This window comes from Ambystoma mexicanum, chromosome 5p (genome assembly GCF_040938575.1).
Source record: "Ambystoma mexicanum isolate Mex_15411 chromosome 5p, UKY_AmexF1_1, whole genome shotgun sequence".
Classification (NCBI taxonomy): Eukaryota; Metazoa; Chordata; class Amphibia; order Caudata; family Ambystomatidae; genus Ambystoma; species Ambystoma mexicanum.
The window spans coordinates 1,108,834,084-1,108,854,847 of NC_090930.1; the positions used below are offsets into that span (position 1 = coordinate 1,108,834,084).

At 43.0% G+C, this 20,764-nt stretch overlaps 1 protein-coding gene across 5 annotated transcripts in view; it reads right to left on the minus strand.

Annotated features, from left to right (window-relative positions):
• The window catches only part of RNF144B (ring finger protein 144B), a 511,196-nt gene that overhangs the window by 335,321 nt on the left and 155,111 nt on the right, over positions 1-20,764 (minus strand). For all 5 annotated transcript variants that reach the window (XM_069613583.1, XM_069613582.1, XM_069613579.1 and 2 more), the window contains one exon: positions 5,558-5,748. In XM_069613583.1, coding sequence (XP_069469684.1) covers positions 5,558-5,722 — 165 coding nt within the window. In that variant the 5' untranslated portion in view covers positions 5,723-5,748. The remainder of the gene's footprint in view (positions 1-5,557; positions 5,749-20,764) is intronic.

Here is a 20,764-nt window from a genome sequence, read left to right on the forward strand (position 1 = left end):
CAATTCTTGATGCAGCAATGTTCTCTAAAGGGGAACTAGTCAAGGGTCTTCCAGCCTGTAAACTTAAATTTCAGCGATATTACTGGTCTTTGCTCTCAGATAAAATAGGTCATAGCAAGGCATACTATGAATATGCCAAAATTAGGAGGCAATGGGGCCATCGGGTTAAATATTTAGAGCTCTTCCCCTGTAATAAAGCTAGGAAAGCTTATTTGCGGTTCCGTTTGAATCAACCTCAGACTAATGAAAAATTGTAACATTGGGACCGGGCCAAAGATATTTTGAATACTGGTCAATGTAGATTCTGTGACTTGTCTGATGAGCTTGAAACACAACAGTGCACTACTCCTTTTTCGAAAATGATAGGGGGCGAATCTTTGGTGCCCAGATGTTTTCCCTCTCCTGGTTAAGTAGAGAGAGCCCGTGGGAAAGATGCTTGTGGGGTGCGAGTCAAAAACTTGTCTTTACGCTAACAACATTTTTAGTATTATTGAGGAGCAACTATTAAGGAAAAGAGCTATGTAGGGTTGCCTTCAGTGAACAAAATGTGGCTCGTCTCCTGTGTCAGATAGGTGACGATACAAATCAAGGCTTGCAGTTGGCTCTGTTATCAATGATCTATTCTACTGCTGGATCTAATTGGAAACAAAAATGTAAGTGTTTTTTCTCTTGATACTTGTGGTATGATTTTACGTTTTTTCTTTTTTGATCTTTCAAAATAATGCATTTTAATGATATATTGTGATTTTGCTTCGAATTTGCTTTGGATGAATTATCTATCATAGTGTTAGATATAGTGACAGACTTTTTGTAATTGATAATTCATTGTTCTTTGATATTTTTTTTATGATGTAACTTTTCTTTTTTGTTTGTTTGTAAGTAATGGATTTTAAAGGATAATGTGTTTTTGTTATGAAACTGATTCGAAAAGTATTTTCACTGTAAAGGTTTTTTTACCATATACAATAAAAAAATAAAAATAACCATGTAACTTGGATTTGAAACCTACCAGCCCTGCTTCTAGCTACATGCCTTATATGACAAGCCAAGAACGTAGGAGAAAAACACTTAATTGGTCTCAGTGTTTATGGTGGGAGGGTTAACGGGTGCCTTCCCGCTCCCAAAAGAGGAGACAACTGACAAATCAATATCAACATAAGCAGACTGTTGAATCTCAATACGACTGAAAGTACATCATACTTTCATCCGCTTGGAGCCATGTGTTAAATATGATCAAAAAACCTTCCTTACTCAAGGGCTTTTCTTGCAACCGTTAAAGGTGGAAGGGCAAGTTATATAATTGTTAAAGATAACCTTGACTAGAACTTTAGTAACCAAGTAATTAGCATCTAATCTTTACCCTACTGTTTTTGGAAACAAAGAAGGAAGGCAATTCTTTTTTGCTACTGTTTGATCTTAATAATAATAATGTAGAATCCAAAATGGTTGCCGACAGGGGGAGGACGTGCTAGTAGCAGCACATCACTCGCCTGCATCTAAGGAGTGTGAAGCAGTGATCCTGGCTCCCCCCCACATTAGTCATCAGGAGCAGTGCCCCCACACTCACCCACGGGGGCAGTGCAGCAGGCATTGCCTAGACCGGAGGAAGCACCCACGCCTGTGGGACCTTTCATCTTCATTAACATTTTTGGATTGGGCCAGGGGAGAGGCCTACCCCCTCCCCCTCAGGTCTTAATATAGTAATCAGCACCTATTGTCATCGCTGAGCAAGGCGGAAGGTGAATGGTGTGGGGCTCTACAGTGTTTCTGGTGGGCGCTTCTCTGGGAATCCCACAAATCGCAAACTGCAGGTGAGAGGGGAGTGTGGCAATCTCTGCTGTATAGAGTGGTGTGGTGACTCACTCTGCTGGGGGCTCTGTGGAAGGGGTAAGGAAGTACTGGAATGCTGACTTTGGCTAGGTGAGTGCTCTATAAGTTCAATACAAAGATATTACTGCAGGTTTGAGTGACAACTCCACACAAGGCTTTGGAGAGTAAGACTGACTCATTCTGGTCACAGTCCAGATTAGACTAGCTGTGTGGTTGCCAAGGGGATACATTAAAGAGAGGCACATGCCGAATGCCAAAGGAAGAGGGCGGAATAAGGCTGCTCCGACAACCCATATCGAGCGCCCGGCAGCTGAAGGCACAATCACAAGGTGTTGGCAGATGGAGACGCAGAGAACTCCGGGAGCGGCTAGCTCGTCATGGTCACCACACCAGACAAGGAAATTCCTGAACCTTGGGATACGATGGCGATCACCAAAGAATAACTGATGCAATGCTTAGCAGATCATCAGCTGCGCCTTAAAGACTCTCTTCAGGAATCGGTGGAAGAGCAGATCTCCTCTTTGAAAACAGACATTAAAACCGTTGTACAGGAAATTAAAGGTGAAATCACAAAGTTAGGGGAATGAGTAGATACGAATGAGCGAGCCTTGCAGGAGCTGACAGAGGACTCTCGGAAAAATGAAGCAAAATAACGATTGGTACAGATGTCGTAAAATTTTAGAGCTTCAGTGTGAAGATCTCGAGAACAGGTCAAGGCGCTCGAACATCCGTTTAAAGAATCTGCGGAAGAAATAGCGGACAAAGATCTTAACCAATCGATATAAGCCATCTGTGCTGAGTTTCTCCTGGGGATCCCATCGGACGAGATCCATTTGGATGGGATCTATAGAGTGGGACCGATAAGAAAAGAGCTGGGGGTCTGACCAAGGGATGTTTTGGTTGCCTTTTTTGTCTTCTGGACAGAAGGAAGAGATTCTGAGGGCAGCACGAGCAAGCACATCCTTGACTATCAATGGCTTGGAGGTATAGTTCTTCCAGGACTTGGCCTTTTCTACTCTACTGAAAAGGAGGCTGATGGGACCAGTCCCCATTATTCCCAATCAGGAAAAGGTTCGATATCGATGGACTTTCCCATTTGGTTTGCCATTTTCTTGGAAAGGCAGGCAGATTCGAGTGAAGAAGGTCTTGACATGGTGGCACCGGAAAGCAGTGAGCAGTCCAGATCACAGGAAAAAGGGATCCGCACTACACAGCGTAGGCGACCATGGGAATGGTCCCCGGTGAAACAAGACAATGTGTCCCGAGAGGCTGGGAGAAGTAAAAGGGCACGCCAGGCACAGAGGGATGATGGAGCGGGGGTCCAGGTATTTGGCGAGTGGGAGCTGTAATGTTACTGCTTGGTCTTGCGGGGGGCCCTGGGCAACTGTTGGGGGGGCGAGGAGGGTGGCTGGTGTCAGGAATCTGTTACATATTTTATGGATTGGACATATGGCCTTGATCAAAATGGTGACCCTTCCACCATTGTAGACTGTATTATTGGCTGGCCCAACTGCGGGTGTTGACATTTTGGCTGTTTGGGGGACGAAAGTAAACATTGGGTCTCTATGGATAGAGCACTGGTGGGGGGTCCACTTAATGCGGTTTTATTGTTTGCTAAAGAAGACCGAACTCCAAGCATGAAGGCATTATGGATCACTGCACTAGTGGAGGGGGTGGGGGGAGGGGAAGTGTGGGATGAGGTGATAAAGCCCCATTCATCCCATTGTTCTGGAATCCCCAGTTTAGATCAGGGAGGGATGCAGAAGCATTTAGGAAACAGAGGGAGGCGGGATGTTTAAGGTTAAGGGACATGGAGTGTAAGGAAGTCAAAACCTTTAAGCAGTGTAAACAGTCTTTTGGCCTTAAGGAAATGGACAGGCTCAGCTATTGACGACCGCATTGGGTTGTACATCCCCTCAATTTATCAGCGGCGAGTAGGCCACTTACTGCATTCGAAATAATATAACCTCTCAAGCAGGAGATTCACATCTAATCCCTGCCTTTTATGCGTTGATATCTGAAGGTGGTCCACCACGGGAAAGGTGGTCTTATATGGAGAAGTGAGAATGTACTCTAGATCGACATATATTAGAGGAGGAATGCGAGGTTTTATGGGGCAATATCCCGAAGCTTACTCAATCCATCCAATTTAGGGAGATGTGGTATAAAGCCCTCACTCAATGGCATTATACACTGGAGAGACTTCGATATATGTATCCGGAGACATCGAACGATTGCTGGCGGAGATGTAAAGGCAAGGGGGATTGGCACCATATTTGGTGGTCTTGTTCGGCCTTGAAAGCGTTTTGGGGTCAAGTAGGCGCGACAATGCAGGAGGTAGGAGGGATAGACACACCTTTGGGGATTGAACAATGCCTTTGGGCCTTTGGTCAAAGATTAAAGCACCAGGAGGAAGGGCGTTTGGCAGCTTCATTGGCGTTAGCCCGGAACTGGAAGCAGGATGCTGCTCCCAACCATCATGAATGGTTATTAAAATGTGCACACCTTGGCTATGGAATGGGTTACCTATACAATCCAAGGAGACATCCAACAATTTAAAACAGATTGGGGAGTACTGTTGCAATATTTGAGGGATGAGTATCGGATTCATATGTGCCCGCAGAACATTCGAATTTTGGGCATTGCGTGAATGACTTTTAATCAATCGATGAAAACTGAAAACCTATTTTTATTATATGCATGATAAGGTGCAGTATCTCTGAGATGGGGGGGGCAAGGTGGAGGGAAAGGGAAGGGGGGGCAATGTTTTCTCGTTTAAATAAGCAAATGCCAATAAAAAATAAATATATTATAATAATAATAATAATGTATTTCTTATGTAACGCTACACACCCCCCATAGGTCTCAGAGCACTGAAATAACAGAAAACATGATTATCTTACATGGTGGTACCCGACCTCAGAAGGATGAAAGCTGAGTTGACCCTGCCGGGGTTCGAACCTGCCACAGCAGGCTGCACACAGATATTAGGGGCATATGACCGGCATTTCTGATCTCTTAGCAGCTTTGATATAAATTACCTCTGGGCACGGATGAGCAGCTAGTTGAGAATTGGTTGGCAGGACTTTACACTGACACCATATCAGGATCGGGGTTGCTCGAGAAGGCACGTTTAATGTTGACTGTCAGAGGTCCCCAAGGCATCAATTTGATCACCCATATTATTCAATGTCTATATGGGGCAGACTGTGGATTATATAGTTGGGTGAAATGGTGGTCCCTGTACAGCGGATGGTGCACAGCGCTACCCCAGAGTCTCAGCGCCTCAGATATAAATGTCTTAACCTTCAAATTTCTTAGCAACCAAAGGGGCATAGAAGGTATGCCCCTTTGTCAAATGCAACATTGCACGGGTCTGCAACCTATGGATTTCCAGAGGTTTTGGACTACAACACCCAGCGGCCCTAGCCAGCATAGTCAGTGGTGAGGGATCATGGGAGCTGTACTGCAAAACACCCGAAGAGCCGCTGGTTGCAGACCCCTGCAATATTGCCAAAATGCCATTCTTGCTATTACAGAATACATACTGCAGAGCAACCCCCTCAGTGCTTGGTGAGACTACTAACCTAATGCAAACGGCACACAATAAAATAAACAAATCCCCATCAGTTAATAAAGCTTGTTGAGACTACCTTCCCCCCAAGATTCCGATTAGTTTCATGGCATTTAGCATTCCTGCATATTTGGCAGAAAGGACAAGGCTTACCATTGTGCAGAAGATGCAGTTGCATTCTTGCAGTGTGGTCATCCTCTCGAGGGAGTGTTCGCACAGACAGAGCTTGCACGTGATCAGGGGCTCCAGAGTTAGTTCCCCTGCTGCCGACATCCCCGTCATCATGGTGTGAAGGCAAACCCTGCCTGACGACGCCATTGGTCAGGGAGGGCAGGTTTGGGTCTCTGTCCAAAAAGGGCAACAAAAAAGCATTAACAGCTGAAATCAAGGCAGTGACACTAGCAAAAACCAGCATTACATAATACTTCTGTGGATTGAATTCATGCATTTCACATGACGTGAAATGACAGCAGGCACCAACAATTATTTTATGCCGCCAACAGTCCATATGCAGAAGTTTCCATTAAATGAACTGAAATGCTGAAAGGAAAAAAAACCTCTTACATAATCTTCTTTTCACCAAAGGAATGATTTCCCTTTCCCAACTTGTTTTCCATGAATATTCCCTTGAGATTCCATGGTGAAGTTGTACTTAAACTATATAGGATAAATTAACCCAAACACAACAAAGCCAGTGTGACGTAATGACTACGGCCCTGAAGGAGTACAGGGATGAAAAATGGTTTCTAAACTCATACCCACCCCCACACTACTACTAAAACAGCAGTGATCTCAATCATGGAGGTTAAGCAGGCACAGCAAGAATGGTATACCGCCATCCCCTTTTTAAGGTAGCATGGATCGAGGGGAGGATATATTCTTCAAAAGGGTGTGAGCCAGCATGGGCGTATCCGAAGCAACAATAGTACAAGTCAATAATACAAATAAAAAAAGGGCCAACAATTAAACTAAAAGAACTATTAAAAACAAACAAGCACAGAGAATGCAGACTTTGGGGGAAAAAGTGCTCTCTGGGTATTTAACACCCATCTGTAGGTAAATAGTTTTGTAGAAAAGTCAAACAAGTTCAAGAATATGTCTTTTTATAAAACGGGAACTTAATTGTCACGAGGGCTTATAGAACAATGCCCCAGAACCATGGATGTATACATTGTTGTTTCCTTTCAAGGTCTCAACAGCATCGAGCCAGGCATCTGAGCACTTTACAGTGCATCGTGCCTGGTCCGAGTTGACAAGCTGGAGCATCAAGGTTCAACACAGCAATGAGGTTCCATATGCGACAATGCTTGGTGGCTCGAAGAAGCTTAGGACAGGCAGCCATCTACTCAAAAGTGTCTACTTTAGATCACAATGTTGTAACAAACTTATCGAGCAACGCTTTGTTTTCCTTCTCCATAGTTTCTTCTGAAGTAGTTCTGAAATTCATCTCCAATCTGAAACCTACCAATTTCAATTACGACCTCATTCCAGCTGATCTTGCCAGACCACATGCACCACTATTGTGCGATTTAATTAAACCCTTCATTAATGCCTCTCTGACTCAAGGATGTGTACTTCCTGAGCTTAAAAAGTCCTCTCTCTCTCTCTCCAATTATAAAAAATCATAAAGGTTTGGTCTCATTATCGACCAATTGCCAGCCTGCTTTGGCCCGCCAAGATTTTGGAAAACATTGTTATGGGCAATTACAAAACTTTATAGAGGCTCATGGTATCCTTGACACACATCAATCTGGTTTTAGAACAGGGCATGGCACTGAAACAGCATTGTTGACCGTCTAGGATGACATCGGCTGCCGATGAAGGGGACATCAGCATGCTGGTCATACTTAACCTACACAAGACATAAAATAAGCAATGTCGCATAGAAATCTGCTATGCAATTCTGTAGATTTGCTAATCAAAATGACACTTGTGTAGCAAAGTTAGCTATTTAAGTTACCCTCTCCAATGAAAGCACAGCTCACCCTGCATTCTTCTTGCCCTCAGTGCTCTCGTCACCCTCTTTTCTCTGTTCACTTCAAGTGCTAATGGAGAGAAAGTGTGCAGTCATTCTCTCCTCCACTTATAAGTGCCAAGGGCGGGAGTGCTAGGCAAAAAGTATTTTCTTTTTCAAAAAATTGCAAACCAAAAGTTAATCGGGATGATACTATTATTAAGCTTTCTATATCCTGTTTGGCAAAAACCAGTATGTGTCAACTTTATATTTTTTTAAAAGACAGTCAAACAAATCATTCCTAAAATGTAAGTTGTTGCATAAGCATATTTACAGTATTCATACTATAAAACACTGCATCATCTCTGTGCTTTAAAGTAAAGTTAGGGTTAGTGTATCTAAATTTCCTGGTGTCAATTATATTTCATTTTGTTGGGGAAGATGCATCATATTGATCAGTAAACACTTTTGAAAATGTACATGATAAAATGCTTTTGATGGCAAACCTAGTTCTGTAACCTGCAGGTTGCATACATCTTGCAACTGGTGTTCAACTTACGAGTGAACCCATACTCCTTGACATTCTATATGATCACCCTGTTGCTTTATACCAGTTACCCTGAAATGAAATGACCACAAACTACAATATTCCACCTGATTTGCCTAGTTATTTGCCTGCTACGCAATCCACACTGCTTAGTCTCCTTCTCCTTACATAATTAATACACAAAACAAACTGGATGCTTATGCAAAGTAGTGATCAATAGTTCATCCAGGCTGTACATCTACAGATCTACTGCAATACCAAACAGTATAGTTAGCTTCCAGAGATCGCTTTACTTTGTGATTATGATTCTTTTATACGTTAGAACCTGCAGTAAACAGCTGGCCAAACTGTTTTCAGAGCCTTTTTATCATATCTATTTATTTGTGTCCATTCATGCAGCTAACGTTTTACATTTTAAAGACACTTATGTGGCTAACAAAGTCTTTTCGCCCACTTACATATTCGAGTAGAGGTTATGAAGGGTGAGTAGGATTTACAAGAGACGTTTGAAAAATGTATTTATAATTTTGTTTGTTTGCAGTAAATGTCAAAAAAATGTTTCACTTTGCATGGCTGGCTTCTGGGTGGTAGCAGTATGCCAAATATAAAGGGGGTTTGTAGTGACATACACCATTTTACAGAAATCGCATTTTACATTTGCTGTCCTCTGTTGCTATGAGTCCAGTGCATTTCTCTTAGGTTGAAGTTACCAGACTTGCAGGTCTAGCTGAAGTTTAATAAATTTGCAAGGCCTGACTCCTCTCATTAATGTCTTGTTTCAGTGGTACGCAAAGCTGCTCTATTGTGGCTTATTTCATGTCTTGGGTACAAATAGCTTCCTGTGACATTAACAATATTAGTACAAAATTGCTAATCAAATGGGTCTGCTTGCTAATTAATTTTTTTTTTTTTTAAATGACTTGCATTAATTCAATTTTTCAAAACAAATGTATGGCTTGCTGTAGGTTGCGTTCGATACTGTCAACTTCGATATCCTTATCTCAAGATTAGTTACAGTCGCACGAGTTTATGAGGATTCACTGAGATGCTTCGCCTCTTTTCTGTCTGATCGTTCTCAGCAAGTTAAGATGGGATCTTTTCTTTTGGATTCTCTTTCATTCAGATGTGGAATGCTACAGGGATCTTCTCCCTCTTGCTAAGTGTTTAATGTCTACATTCGACCTCTCAATATATTTTTTCATTTCGACCTGAGCTATTACTCATATGCTGATGACACTCAAATCTATGTCAGGTTTTAAAAACCTATGAATGCCATCGATAGTGTGTTAGCCTGTACATGGAAAATTACACAGTGGATGCTATAGAATTAACTCAAACTAAACCGCTCCAAGACAAAGGTCATTGGTTTTGGCTCAACTAAGCAACTTGCCGATCTGTATCCATCAGTCTCCTGCCCGTCAATCTTTGACATGCCATTGGTTTTTGCTGCCAAAGTAAAAAAAAACCTGGCTGCGGTTGCCAGGCAAATATGAACAGTAACCGTCTAGTGGGCGAAATTGTAAAATTGTAAAATATATTTTCAACTAAGATTGCTAAAACCTCTTTTGCCTCAGATTTCTTGTGACGGCTGTTGTTGGAACATTGGTCAACTCCAAATTAGACTATTGTAATGCCCTTCTTATGGGCATTCCTAAAAACCAAGTACAGCATCTTTAGGTTTCCCAAAACTCAGCCAATAGGCTACTCTTTGCCCTCCCTAAAGCTGCCTTAATTTCAAAAGTTCATAGAAGCTTGCACTGGCTCCCAGTCCAGCAGAGGGTCCTTTTTAAGATCCTCAGTTTGGTCTGTAAGTTTCGTTTTGGTCTGGCTCCCCACTAACTCCAATTTAATTTGTTCCGAACGATATTTGTGTCACCATACTTCTACCCCATAGATCATAAAAGGTACAATTTTAGATGCATTGAGTAGTAAGATATTCCTACTTGTTTCGCTATGAAGTTGCTCAAAGAGAAAGCTATATTCATACATTTTGCCTTATTCGCTGGCCATTGCTGAGACCAGTTTAATTTATTATCAACAACTACATAAAGATACGTATAGCTGTCTACATTTTTGACTTCTTTATCGTCAAGTTTCTATTTTTGGTTATTTTGGTATTTACTCTTACGTTTGCCCAAGAAGGTCACTATCTTAGTTTATTCAATATTAATCCTGAGACCACTGCTGCTGGCATACTCCCCTAAAGCGACCAGCGAGACTTGCAGACTCCTGGGAGTATAGGCCAGCAGCAAAAGATCATTGGCTTAACCAAGCCAATTATAGTTCATAATATCAAATTTAACAGGTCGGGCTTCCACCAGTCTCAGCACAACTGCCAAATCTGCCAGGTGCAGATTAAACAAGGTGGCGTTAAGAATACAGCCCTGTTTTACACCATGTGCAGTCGGAAATGGTTCAGTGACTTGTCCTCCACCCTTTGTTCTCACATGCACAGAGGTATCCGTGTTGGATCATGTTTAACAGGCCATGAGGAATATTCAATTTCCCTAGTTTATTCCATAGTTTATTCCACATGACTGTGTCAAAAGCTAAGTTGAAATCGATTAAAGCTCCGTACAGTGATAGTGGTCATCTGACCCAAGGGTATTCAATGGTGCGGTCAAGCATATTAAATTGTGAATAGTACTTGCCTTTGCTCTAAAGCCAGTTTGGTTATTAGGTAGGATGTGATGTCGTTTATCCATAGGTTCAAATCATTCAGACGTACTCGGGAAAACATTTCTGCAGGTATATCTAGCATGCAATAGTTTGATGGCGACTTCTAGCAACATTTTTTTATATGCTTGAAGTATGGTAATTTCTTTCCATGTTTCTGATATTTTTCCACTAGATCCTATTTCGCTGAACAAGAGTTGGAGAGCCCTGGCCCAGGTTTGAGGTGATAGCTTCAAAAGTGTGTTACAAGTGCCATCAGGGCCTATAGCATGAGATGTCGGAAGTCTAGCAATCATAAGAGAGATCTTATCAATAGACGCCCCACAAATGCTCTCTAACTGGTTCTACTGTGTGATTTTCATCAGGGGATCATATAGCTCCCAAAGTATTTTTAATCTGGGTGCCCCAACTCTCCTCAGGCATGCTATTGATGGCTAGATTCGTTTTTGCTACCACGATTAATACTTTTGTGCAACAATAATGATTGAACATCACATTCTTTTCCATTCTTTCACATTTTTCATTTAAGGTGTACAAAACTTTTTCGACAATTTCAAACATTATTGTAGATGATATGCTTGCTGTACTAATATTAGACTCATCTAAATTGTCTGCAACTATTTCCTCTGTCAGTGGCGCTAGCTTGGTCGGGGCGAGGTATTACCAATCTCAAATTGCTCAAGTAGATCATTCATTTCTTTCTCCTCACATAAGATTTGGTCACCTATTTCAGAGCCATTTTGTTGTGATTTGTTAGAGGCCGTGTTAGGGTCATCATCTACTCTACTTTCAACAACAGTTGGTAGTTTCAAGGAAAGGGGCGAGCAACCCATGAAGCAGATGGATTTCGGGGTTACAGCACACAGACATCTGCTCACAGGGGGTGCACTAATTTGAGCTTGCGTAATAAAGATGTTATCAGTACTTTCGATGCTGTGAGGTCACACAGATTCTTTCAAAGTCTCACTCATATTGGGATTAGTTAGGTGTTTAATAACGTTGTCAATTAGATTTACCTACAAGGCAGTGTAGGAGTTTATTAAACTCACGTACTATTTCATTGGCAGTCACCACTCGTTCTGCATTGGTAATCAAAACACTAACCGGCTGTTCACTAAGATTTTCAATTATTCCAGAATTATTAATAGTAAGATCTAAGGTGGTCAAACTTTTCTTGGAGTAGTAATTAGTCATAATTTCTAATTTATTCTCCTGCACATCTGTTTTGCTGACACCATCATGGGTTCCACATCTCTTTGTATTCCCAAAACCATTTTTGGAAATGGTTTGGGTATACATGTGCGATTACCACTATGTGGAGAAGTCCTCCCAGGTGATATAGGCAGTGGCAAAGGCTCACTCCCACCAAGCTCTAACTTGGGTTGTGTTACTATTAGTCTCTATTCTACAATTTGCAAACGGTTCATCACCAGTATCATCTGGTATAAGGCATTTGTTTGAAGCAGGGGAAGTGAGTGTTACTCCTTATTCAATCATGTTGGTATTAGTGGCAGTCATTATTATAATACACTCACTCATTTCTTCTATTGTTGTCGCGTTATTAACATTCTCCATTAATGTATTTTTCTTATTTGTACGACACATATACTGTATTTCAATTACTTTCTAATTATGTTCTTATACTCTACCGTATGCTCCATATTGTGAGATACTTGAGAGTGTTAATATACCAAGTTCTAATGTTCCAATAAGTAGAGTATATTCATATCACACCAACGGCTCAAACGAACCATGCGTTCTGAAAACAAATCTTATAACAAATCTACAAAACTGATATGTTGGAGGTTGACAAAACAATTCTCAGTGCAAACTAGGAGACCAGTTACACCATGTCACTGAGCTCTTAGAGGTGATGGCAGCCCACTAGTCTCAGCTCACAAACTGCATCTATCTCTGAAAGATTGTATTTTGAGGGCTATAAGGCCAAGCTTACTCGGCTAGCAATCTCTTACAACCAACTACAAGGGTGATAACAAATCAGATCAGAGTTTTCACAAATATAGACACATCTTTTTCACATGCAGAGTTCCTATTACGGTCCAGCATATTCACAGAATTTTCACAGTTATCAACAGAGTTTTACACTTATGCAATTATGCAATTGTGGTGCACGGTTATATGGATTCTTTTTCTAGTTTATGCAAGCAATGTTGACGCAGATCAGGTTTCAGGAAATTACTCAATGATTAAGAAGCATTTGAATTAACGTTTCTATGGCTTGGGCGACTTACCCAGAGAGTACACCACTTAATGTTAGAAACATTCCTCGATGTTAGATTCTGCAGACAAGTTGGCAGCTTGTCAGATTCAAATTCAGCACTCTATTCAATCTAATCAGCCGCCATAACGTTTGCAGGTAGCTGGGTGGGCAAGTAGGAAAATACTGGAAGAAAAAGTGAGACGAAACTCACCCGCGACCTCAGAGCGCTGCGCATCGCAAAACAGCAAAACAGCACTTCTGGTGCACTTCTGGGTGCACGCACTGGTGCGTGTGGCAGGTGATTATGTAAAGTGGGTGTGGCCAAATCTAACAATAAGAAAGAGGATTTTTAGTATGTGCCGTGCAACACTGATAAGAACTTCAAGATTACTTCATAGGGACAATGTCATATGCGTTTTAAACCCAACAGCAATTAGGTTTCACTACATAGATAAGAGTCCAAAATATTCTCTCTGATAATATTGTCTGAGTGTGGTGTGGCGCAAGTGGTCAGATTAAGTGGTCAGAATAACAGAAATAATCTTAACACTCAATTGTTGAAAATCAATGTTCCTGTAGGTCACTGTTCCAAGTTGCTTATCGCTTGATGTGCTTTTCACTCTGAAGTAAACTGCACTGAGAATGGGCGTGTGTGGCTGGCCGAAATACCCCAGAGCAGATGTGGAGGGGAGACAAGAGTTGGCATGCTGCAGCATACTGGAACCTTCTATGCGCTCCCCACCCGTCGCCTCACCTTGGCACGGTGCAGATATCTCGGAAACAGTGCATCCTAGGGCCTTGAAACGTGGTTTTTAAGATGTGTTCCTCGTGTCGAGACACTTAAAATGAGCTTTGGCCGAGAGAGAGAATAAGCAACGAGAAAGTGTAACCCTTTTCCATCAACTGCATTAGCACAAAGATAATGAGATAACGCACAGTTTGGAGTGGCAGGCAGCTCCATTTATAGCCTCTAGCATCTATGGGCATGTTTCTGCAATGGCGCAGCTCCTCTCTGCATCTGGCCATTACCATGTGGCGCCTGAGTTACCAGCCACAGGGCTCCATTGTACACATACATCCAGACTTCGATCCATGAACACTGTGTCTAACGAAGGTGCCTGGCCACACATGGCTTTGCACTGCAAGAACTCGACCATTTCAAGAACACAGCTTTGCCCCTTACAAAACGTATCACCGCTTTAATTTGCAGTTTACGTTGGCTATTATGTTATTTTGCAAAATAATAACTCTCCTTCTAGCTGCGAGCCAAGGGGGAGGGAGAGAGAGTGAGAGAGGTGGAAGGAGGACAGAGATGCAAAAAAACAGAATAGACGGCATTTGAAATATAATGGTTGCTTTCTTTCTCCAAAACGAATTTTTTTTAATATGAAAAAGAGCAAGAAATGAACGAACATTTCTACTGCAGTTGCTTTGGTAACGAGCGGCAACAGGATGCTCTCACCGTTATAGGCCGCTCAAAGCTGCATCATTCGTTAGACGTTTTGATAAATTGGACGACTCATTAAGAATACCCGTATACTTATTTATTTCTTAAACGTGTGCCATTACGCGAACACCCATGCATGGGCCTGGTTAGCCCTAATCTGTTGTTTGCAAGGCCCGCATATAAACAGTGCGATTACAATGTGAAACGGCACTTGAGAGAGGCGAGCCTGCCTTATGCCTGCACAAGGAGGAGGCGAAATAGACCGCCCTCTAGGTATAGGCTAAAGCAGACAATACATCAGAGCTGTTAAAAAGAAACCAATGATAACATAAGGGTTTTCAGAAAGGGACAGCAAACCAGTACATATCACTTATTAGTACCCGGCGAGAGTCGAGCAGAATGCAACATGCTTTCCAATTGGCTCTCGCCGGGTCCTTACCCGGCCGAGAATCCTTCGATTCACGGCGGGGGGGCGTGCCAGCCTCTCAGCCAATGAGGACGCTCGAAGCGGGGCCATCCCTGCTTTGAGCCTCCCCACGGCTTAGAGGCTGACTTGGCCCCCCGCTGGGGACTCCAGTAAGCTTTTTTTTTTTCCTTCCCTCTTGCTCGTGCGTCCCTGGTGGGGGACGATGGCAGCCTCCAGCAGTGTGGAGACTCCGCGCCTCCACACAGCTGGAGGCTTCCAACGTCCTCTGCTGGGGACGCAGGTACGTTTTTTCCCGCCCCCCTTCCTCCTACCGCCCTCCCACTTACCTTCTGCTTCTTTTTTTTTTTTTGGGAGTCGACGCGCTGGGAACACTTGTGTTCCCAGCACGTCAGCTCCCGATGGCCGCCATAGAAAGGGAAAACGGACTCCCGTTTTCCCTTTCCTGGCAGCCATTTTCTTGGTCGTCTGTTTTTTTTTCTGTCCCGAAACGCTGCGGCTTTTCGGGACAGAAAAAAATGCTTTTAGTGCCCCGGTCACGCATATATTGCTGGCCGGGGTACTAATAGCAATATGACCCTCGCGGCAGGGGCATTACCTGAGTCGGTAATGCCCCTGCCGCTTGGGTCATATTGCTCAAATAATCAACTGATCAAGCAGCAATGTGTAATAGCTGCACCACAGTTTATTTCATAACAACAGATTTGACTTTTGTATATGGTATAGCGTGATGAATCCTACTGACTCCTCACTAAACCCCTGCCTAAAGTCTCCTTCCAGGTGGCTAGGTAAAGCTAAGATGCTTTCTGATCCTGACTTTGAGGGGGTTAAGAGGGGGTGGTTCTGCGGAAGGATCACCCGGGAGGAAAAAGGGCCCAGGGGAATGACAGGACTCTGAGAGCTGAGGCATGGTATAGGAAGGACATCTCCTCAATACCAAAGTATGTATGTAACGGCTTGTTGTAATGACAATCTTCTTGTACCACAAGTTGAAACTCTTAATGTGGGTAAAAACAATCAGAAACCCTTAAGCATTGAGAGGAATAAAAACCCTTCTAAAACCTTGGAGACTTTAAAAGCTAGAAGTTACCCCATCTCCCAAAGGTACTGTGAAAAGAAGTCTGTCAATAATAAAAATTCAAACTCTAAAGAACTTTATTCCTTTATACAATCCAGTCTTGTGAGTTGTCGTTAAGATATTCCTTTAAAGACTATTATGGGTAACAAAAATGAGTTTGAAACAGAAAACTAAATTAGAAAATCGAATGTTTTCATTTGGGACTTCAAGTCCCAGATTTCCAGAAGTACTGGGACAAAGAAGAGGGCTAAAGAGGAACAGCACTATAGAAGTGATCAACTTGTTATTGGAAATGACCCACACCTGAGGGAGACTGGGAGGCTCAAAAGGCCCTCTCGGGTGCAGGCCATTAGTGAGCAGGGAGAGCAGTGAGCAGCAGAAGCAGAACCTGGAGGATCGAGAAGACGTTGGGACAACTGTAAAGCAGAGAACAGTAGCCCGTAGCCCGTCCTGAGATGGTCTTTGCCACCAGAAGCCTTAATTGCAGAGGTCGCACAGCGGAACAATGAGAGAGAGAAGCTTGCCCTCTGAAGACCTGGTTTGCAGAGGTTGCCCAGCAGGAATGAAAATCGTGGAAAGGGTCTCTGGTGTCCGGCGAGCACCAGAGAACCTCCGTAGCAAACGAAGTTCCTTTTATAAGTGGCGCAGGCAACAGTGGATCAAAAGCAGCAGTTTACTGGGTCGCGAGGAGCCACTGAAGCAGAATACCTGTGAGCAGCGAGGGAATCGGATGCACACGTCTTACCCGGTGAGTTCACCAGCTGATAGTGACCCCAGAGCATGTTCAACACAGGCATTTTTAAAGCAGAAAACACTTGCATGTGAGAGAAAGTAATAACGGAGCAATTTTGAATACCTAACTATTAGAAACAAGAGAAGACCTTATTTTTCAAAGCAAATTACTGTATCTTTAAGCATGAGAGTTTATTGAGAACCCAGCAGCAAGATGGGGGAAATAAAAATAGGACCTAAGGCAAACAACCATTACCCAAACCAAAATGACTCAAAAGAAAGGCAATTTAAAGTCAACAGATATTGCCGAACGCAGGAGGGGCCCTAATGAGAGTTCCAAAGGTTGTAAAACATACTGCCCATATTTGAAGAAGCATATAACAAAAGCTGGTATAAACCCACATTGCCAGGTCAAGGAAGAAGCAGAATAAAACCATATCCTGGTCAGTGTTTGGTTGTTAACGTGGTGGGTAAACTAAATTGGCAAAAAGGCTGCCCTTCTGGAAAGTTATTCAGAAGGAGAGGAGCATAACTTGCAGAGGTTTTGGAAAGTACAAAAGAATACTGAAGAGCACCAATGTGAATCTTGCTTTCCCTGAAACATTGCTTAAATTCTGATTTTGTAAAGTAATGAACACTGCAAAGCTATTGTAAGCTGAACTTAACCACAAAGGTTTGTGAATTACTGTTCGGGCAGAGGAGTATACCTGATCAGCGAACATTGGAAATAGTAGGTCTGGCATGGGAGTAAAACAGGATGAAGTGCCGTGAAGTGGTGTTAACAAGTTATTCTGACAGACTTTCATTGCTGAAGAAAAAACGGTATAAAACTGCTGCAGAAGTTTTATATATCTTCAGCAATAATAAGGTGTGGCAAAGCATCCTGTCAAAGACAATTTATGTTGCTATTGCTGAACAGAGGCAATATTCTTTAGTTGCGTGAAGATCACTTTGAGTCTTACTATTATAAGAGAAAAAGAAAGAAGGTTCTTAGTTGAACCACTGGAGTGTTGGAACTTTCTGTTGTCAGGTTGGAGCCACAAAGAACGGTATTGGAACTTTGTTGCAAACCAGGATTTTCTTGTTTCTTTTTGGGACTGTGGAGCAGAATCCTGCTTGAATATGGGAAAGGGGAATTCACCCAAATTATAAAGAGAGACTATTGTCATATTGTGAATTTAACGGTTATAATTGTGTTGCCTTTGAACTGCCATGCATTACATTATTATGTTACTGTTTGTATAAGTGAGAGGGACAGATATCCTTTCTTATGTTAGAGTCTTTTCTTTAGTTTATTTTAGGCAGGGAAATCCTCTATCCAACCTTGTATTTTAGAAAAATGGCACCTTTTGAAATACCTTCATAAAGTTGTCAGCCTCACATTTCTGACCCCCTCTCAATAGGCATTTTCCAAGTACCAACATAGTATTCTCAGGCACTTACACCATTTGCCTGCCTTTGCCATCTTATGGCCAGGTATTACCATTATGTCAATGCCTGGCAAATGTCCATGCCATGCCTGCACAAAAACTGTTGGCTTTGCCAGTGATAGTTTTACTATTGTACGTGTGAGCGTTTATTGGGCTCGAAGGTGTAAATTCTCTTTTTATCTCTGTTATAGGCTGTAATAACTGACTTCTAAATAAAGAACATTTAGCCTTAGTAGGCAACTGAGTATAGACTCTCGTAACCTTTAGGTATATAATCTGGCTTCCGCCCTAGACACGGGACCGAAACCGCCCTACTTGACTTGAAGAACCAAATGGACGATGCTAGAGACATGGGTAAACCAGCACTTCTCCTACTCCTTGACCTATCCGCGGCATTCGACCTCGTGGATCATGGCGTCCTATGCCACCACCTTTCCTCCACCGCCAAATTCTCCCCAGAGGCCACAGCTTGGATCACCTCCTTCTTACAAGACAGAACCATGCAAGTATTCTCTGACCTAGCCGCCGCATCCCCAACTACTATACTTTATGGTGTACCCCAAGGCTCCTGTCTCTCCCCCACCCTATACAACATCTTCACACGACCCCTCTTCCTCATCCTCGACGCTATGGGCATCTCATACACCAACTACGCCGACGACACCCAGATCCTCCTCACTCTCACAGGTAACTATGACACCGACTCCCTGACCCTCAACAACCTCTACAACACCATCCAAGCCTGGATGGCTGACAATGGACTATGCCTCAACTCTGACAAGACGGAACTCCTCCTGGTAGGTTCCCCCGACACGTTAAAAAACCTAGATGTCCAATTTAGCCACTTCACCATTGACTCCATTAAAATCCCGGTCTCCGATTCTGTCAAAACTCTGGGAGTCTACCTGGACTCCAGCCTATCCATGGATAGACAAGTCAACGCAATAGCATCCGCAGCTGCATATCATGCTAAACTTATCAACGCAATCAGGCCCTTTCTATCCAAAGAGAACTGCACCAACATAGCCAGAGCCATCACCGGCTCCAGGCTAGACTACTGCAATGTACTCTTTCTAGGAACCTCCAACAAAAACTTAGTGAGACTACAAGTAATACAGAACAATGCTCTCCGGGCAACCCAAGGCATTGCTAAAAGAGAACACATCTCTGAAGCCAAAAAACTAGCCCACTGGCTCCCAATAAAGGAAAGGATCGTATTCAAAGCCCTGACACTGACCCACAAGTGCATTCACTTCACTGCTCCTGCCTACCTTTCTCAAAGGATCCACCCTGTCTCCACCACCAGGCCAACCAGATCCCCGTACACCAACATGCTCTCTGTGCCACTAGTAAAAAGAGTAAAAGCGGGTGGGTCCAGCTTCCCCTACCTCGCGCCCACCCTCTGGAATGCCCTACCTCCCACCATCCGTGGCGAGGACTCCCTCACCACCTTCCGCAAAACACTGAAAACTACCCTCTTCACATAAGGATCGACACATCAACACAAATACTTATCATTTAGGTTTGTAATTTACGCCCAAATGCAATATTTTTAACAACAGTATGATTTCCTCTACTACTCATAATGTGTCAACAATCGCTATCATATGTACCATGTAACTAAGTTATTGCAAGAAACAGCGCCTCAATGCCCCTGGGCTGCTTGCGCGCTATATAAATTTAAATAAATAAATAAATGATCAGGGAGTTACTTATTTATTTAAGCAGCTTAGATGGTGGTCCTAGTAAATGCATGTGATGGAGGAGTGCCCTGCCACAAGTGGTTGGGGAATCGGGCAACCGGGTGGGGTATGGAGAGTGGCATGCCATCACATCCACAATGATGCAGGGCTTGAGGGTGGCGTGGGAGCATCCCCTCCCTTACCCTATCCCCATCTATGCAATCCAATACGAGAAAAGGAAAGCATCCCACAACCAAAGTAATCTGGAAAATCCACAAAAAGCAAACAAAGGAGGAAGAGTTTGTATGTCTACTGAACATTTTAAATCTTTTTTCCCCCTCAAATTTGTTTTATGGAAAGGTGGGTGGGGGAAACCCTAAAAACGCCCACCCAACCCCACCAATATTGCCTAACTCCAATTTACCTTCTACATTCTTTAACCAAACATTTGAGCAAAAGAACTTGAGAAAAAAAGAAAAAGCTTGTAAATGAATCTGTCAATGGATGTACTTCAAGGGAAGATACCCCAGGAAGTAGCTGGAGAACAACTTTAAGGTAAATGATCCTGTAGAGGTAAAGGAGAAGGCGAGGGGAAAAACGAGACCGGCAGAGACCGAGTAGGATCCTGGCGGATTTGTCCTACATCTGGTCGCCCAGTGAAGGTGGGAGGAGGTAAGAGCACAGCATGGAGCATCGGAAAGGGACTATGATTTAAGCACAAGGAAAGAGATGGTGAGAAGAAAGAAGAGCAAACCCAGGATTAGAAACAATAGTGTGGGGGATAGAGGAAGATAGCCAGGAGGGAATAGTAGTAAGTGGTCAGCAAGCTCCCCATATCAGAAGTTCCCCCGACATCACACAAGCCTACCAAAAGCATGGTGGAAACAGCGAACATAGCACTGCTATTCGTTGTAGCCCCGATCTGGAGAACTGCCATGAGTGGACCATATACCATTCATGCGGAGCCGGTAAGAAAGAAAATACTAACAGGACTGGTCATGAGTAATAAAACCAACCATAGCTGAAAAGACCGCCATGCCCAGTGGGTTATCGGGCCATGGATCCATGCATTAAGACGGTTTGATTCCAAAGACAGTGACTCCTTACCTACTTGTTTAATCACAAGGAGAAGCCATACAGACATTTGTTTGCTGGAGCCCTTTCCTTTT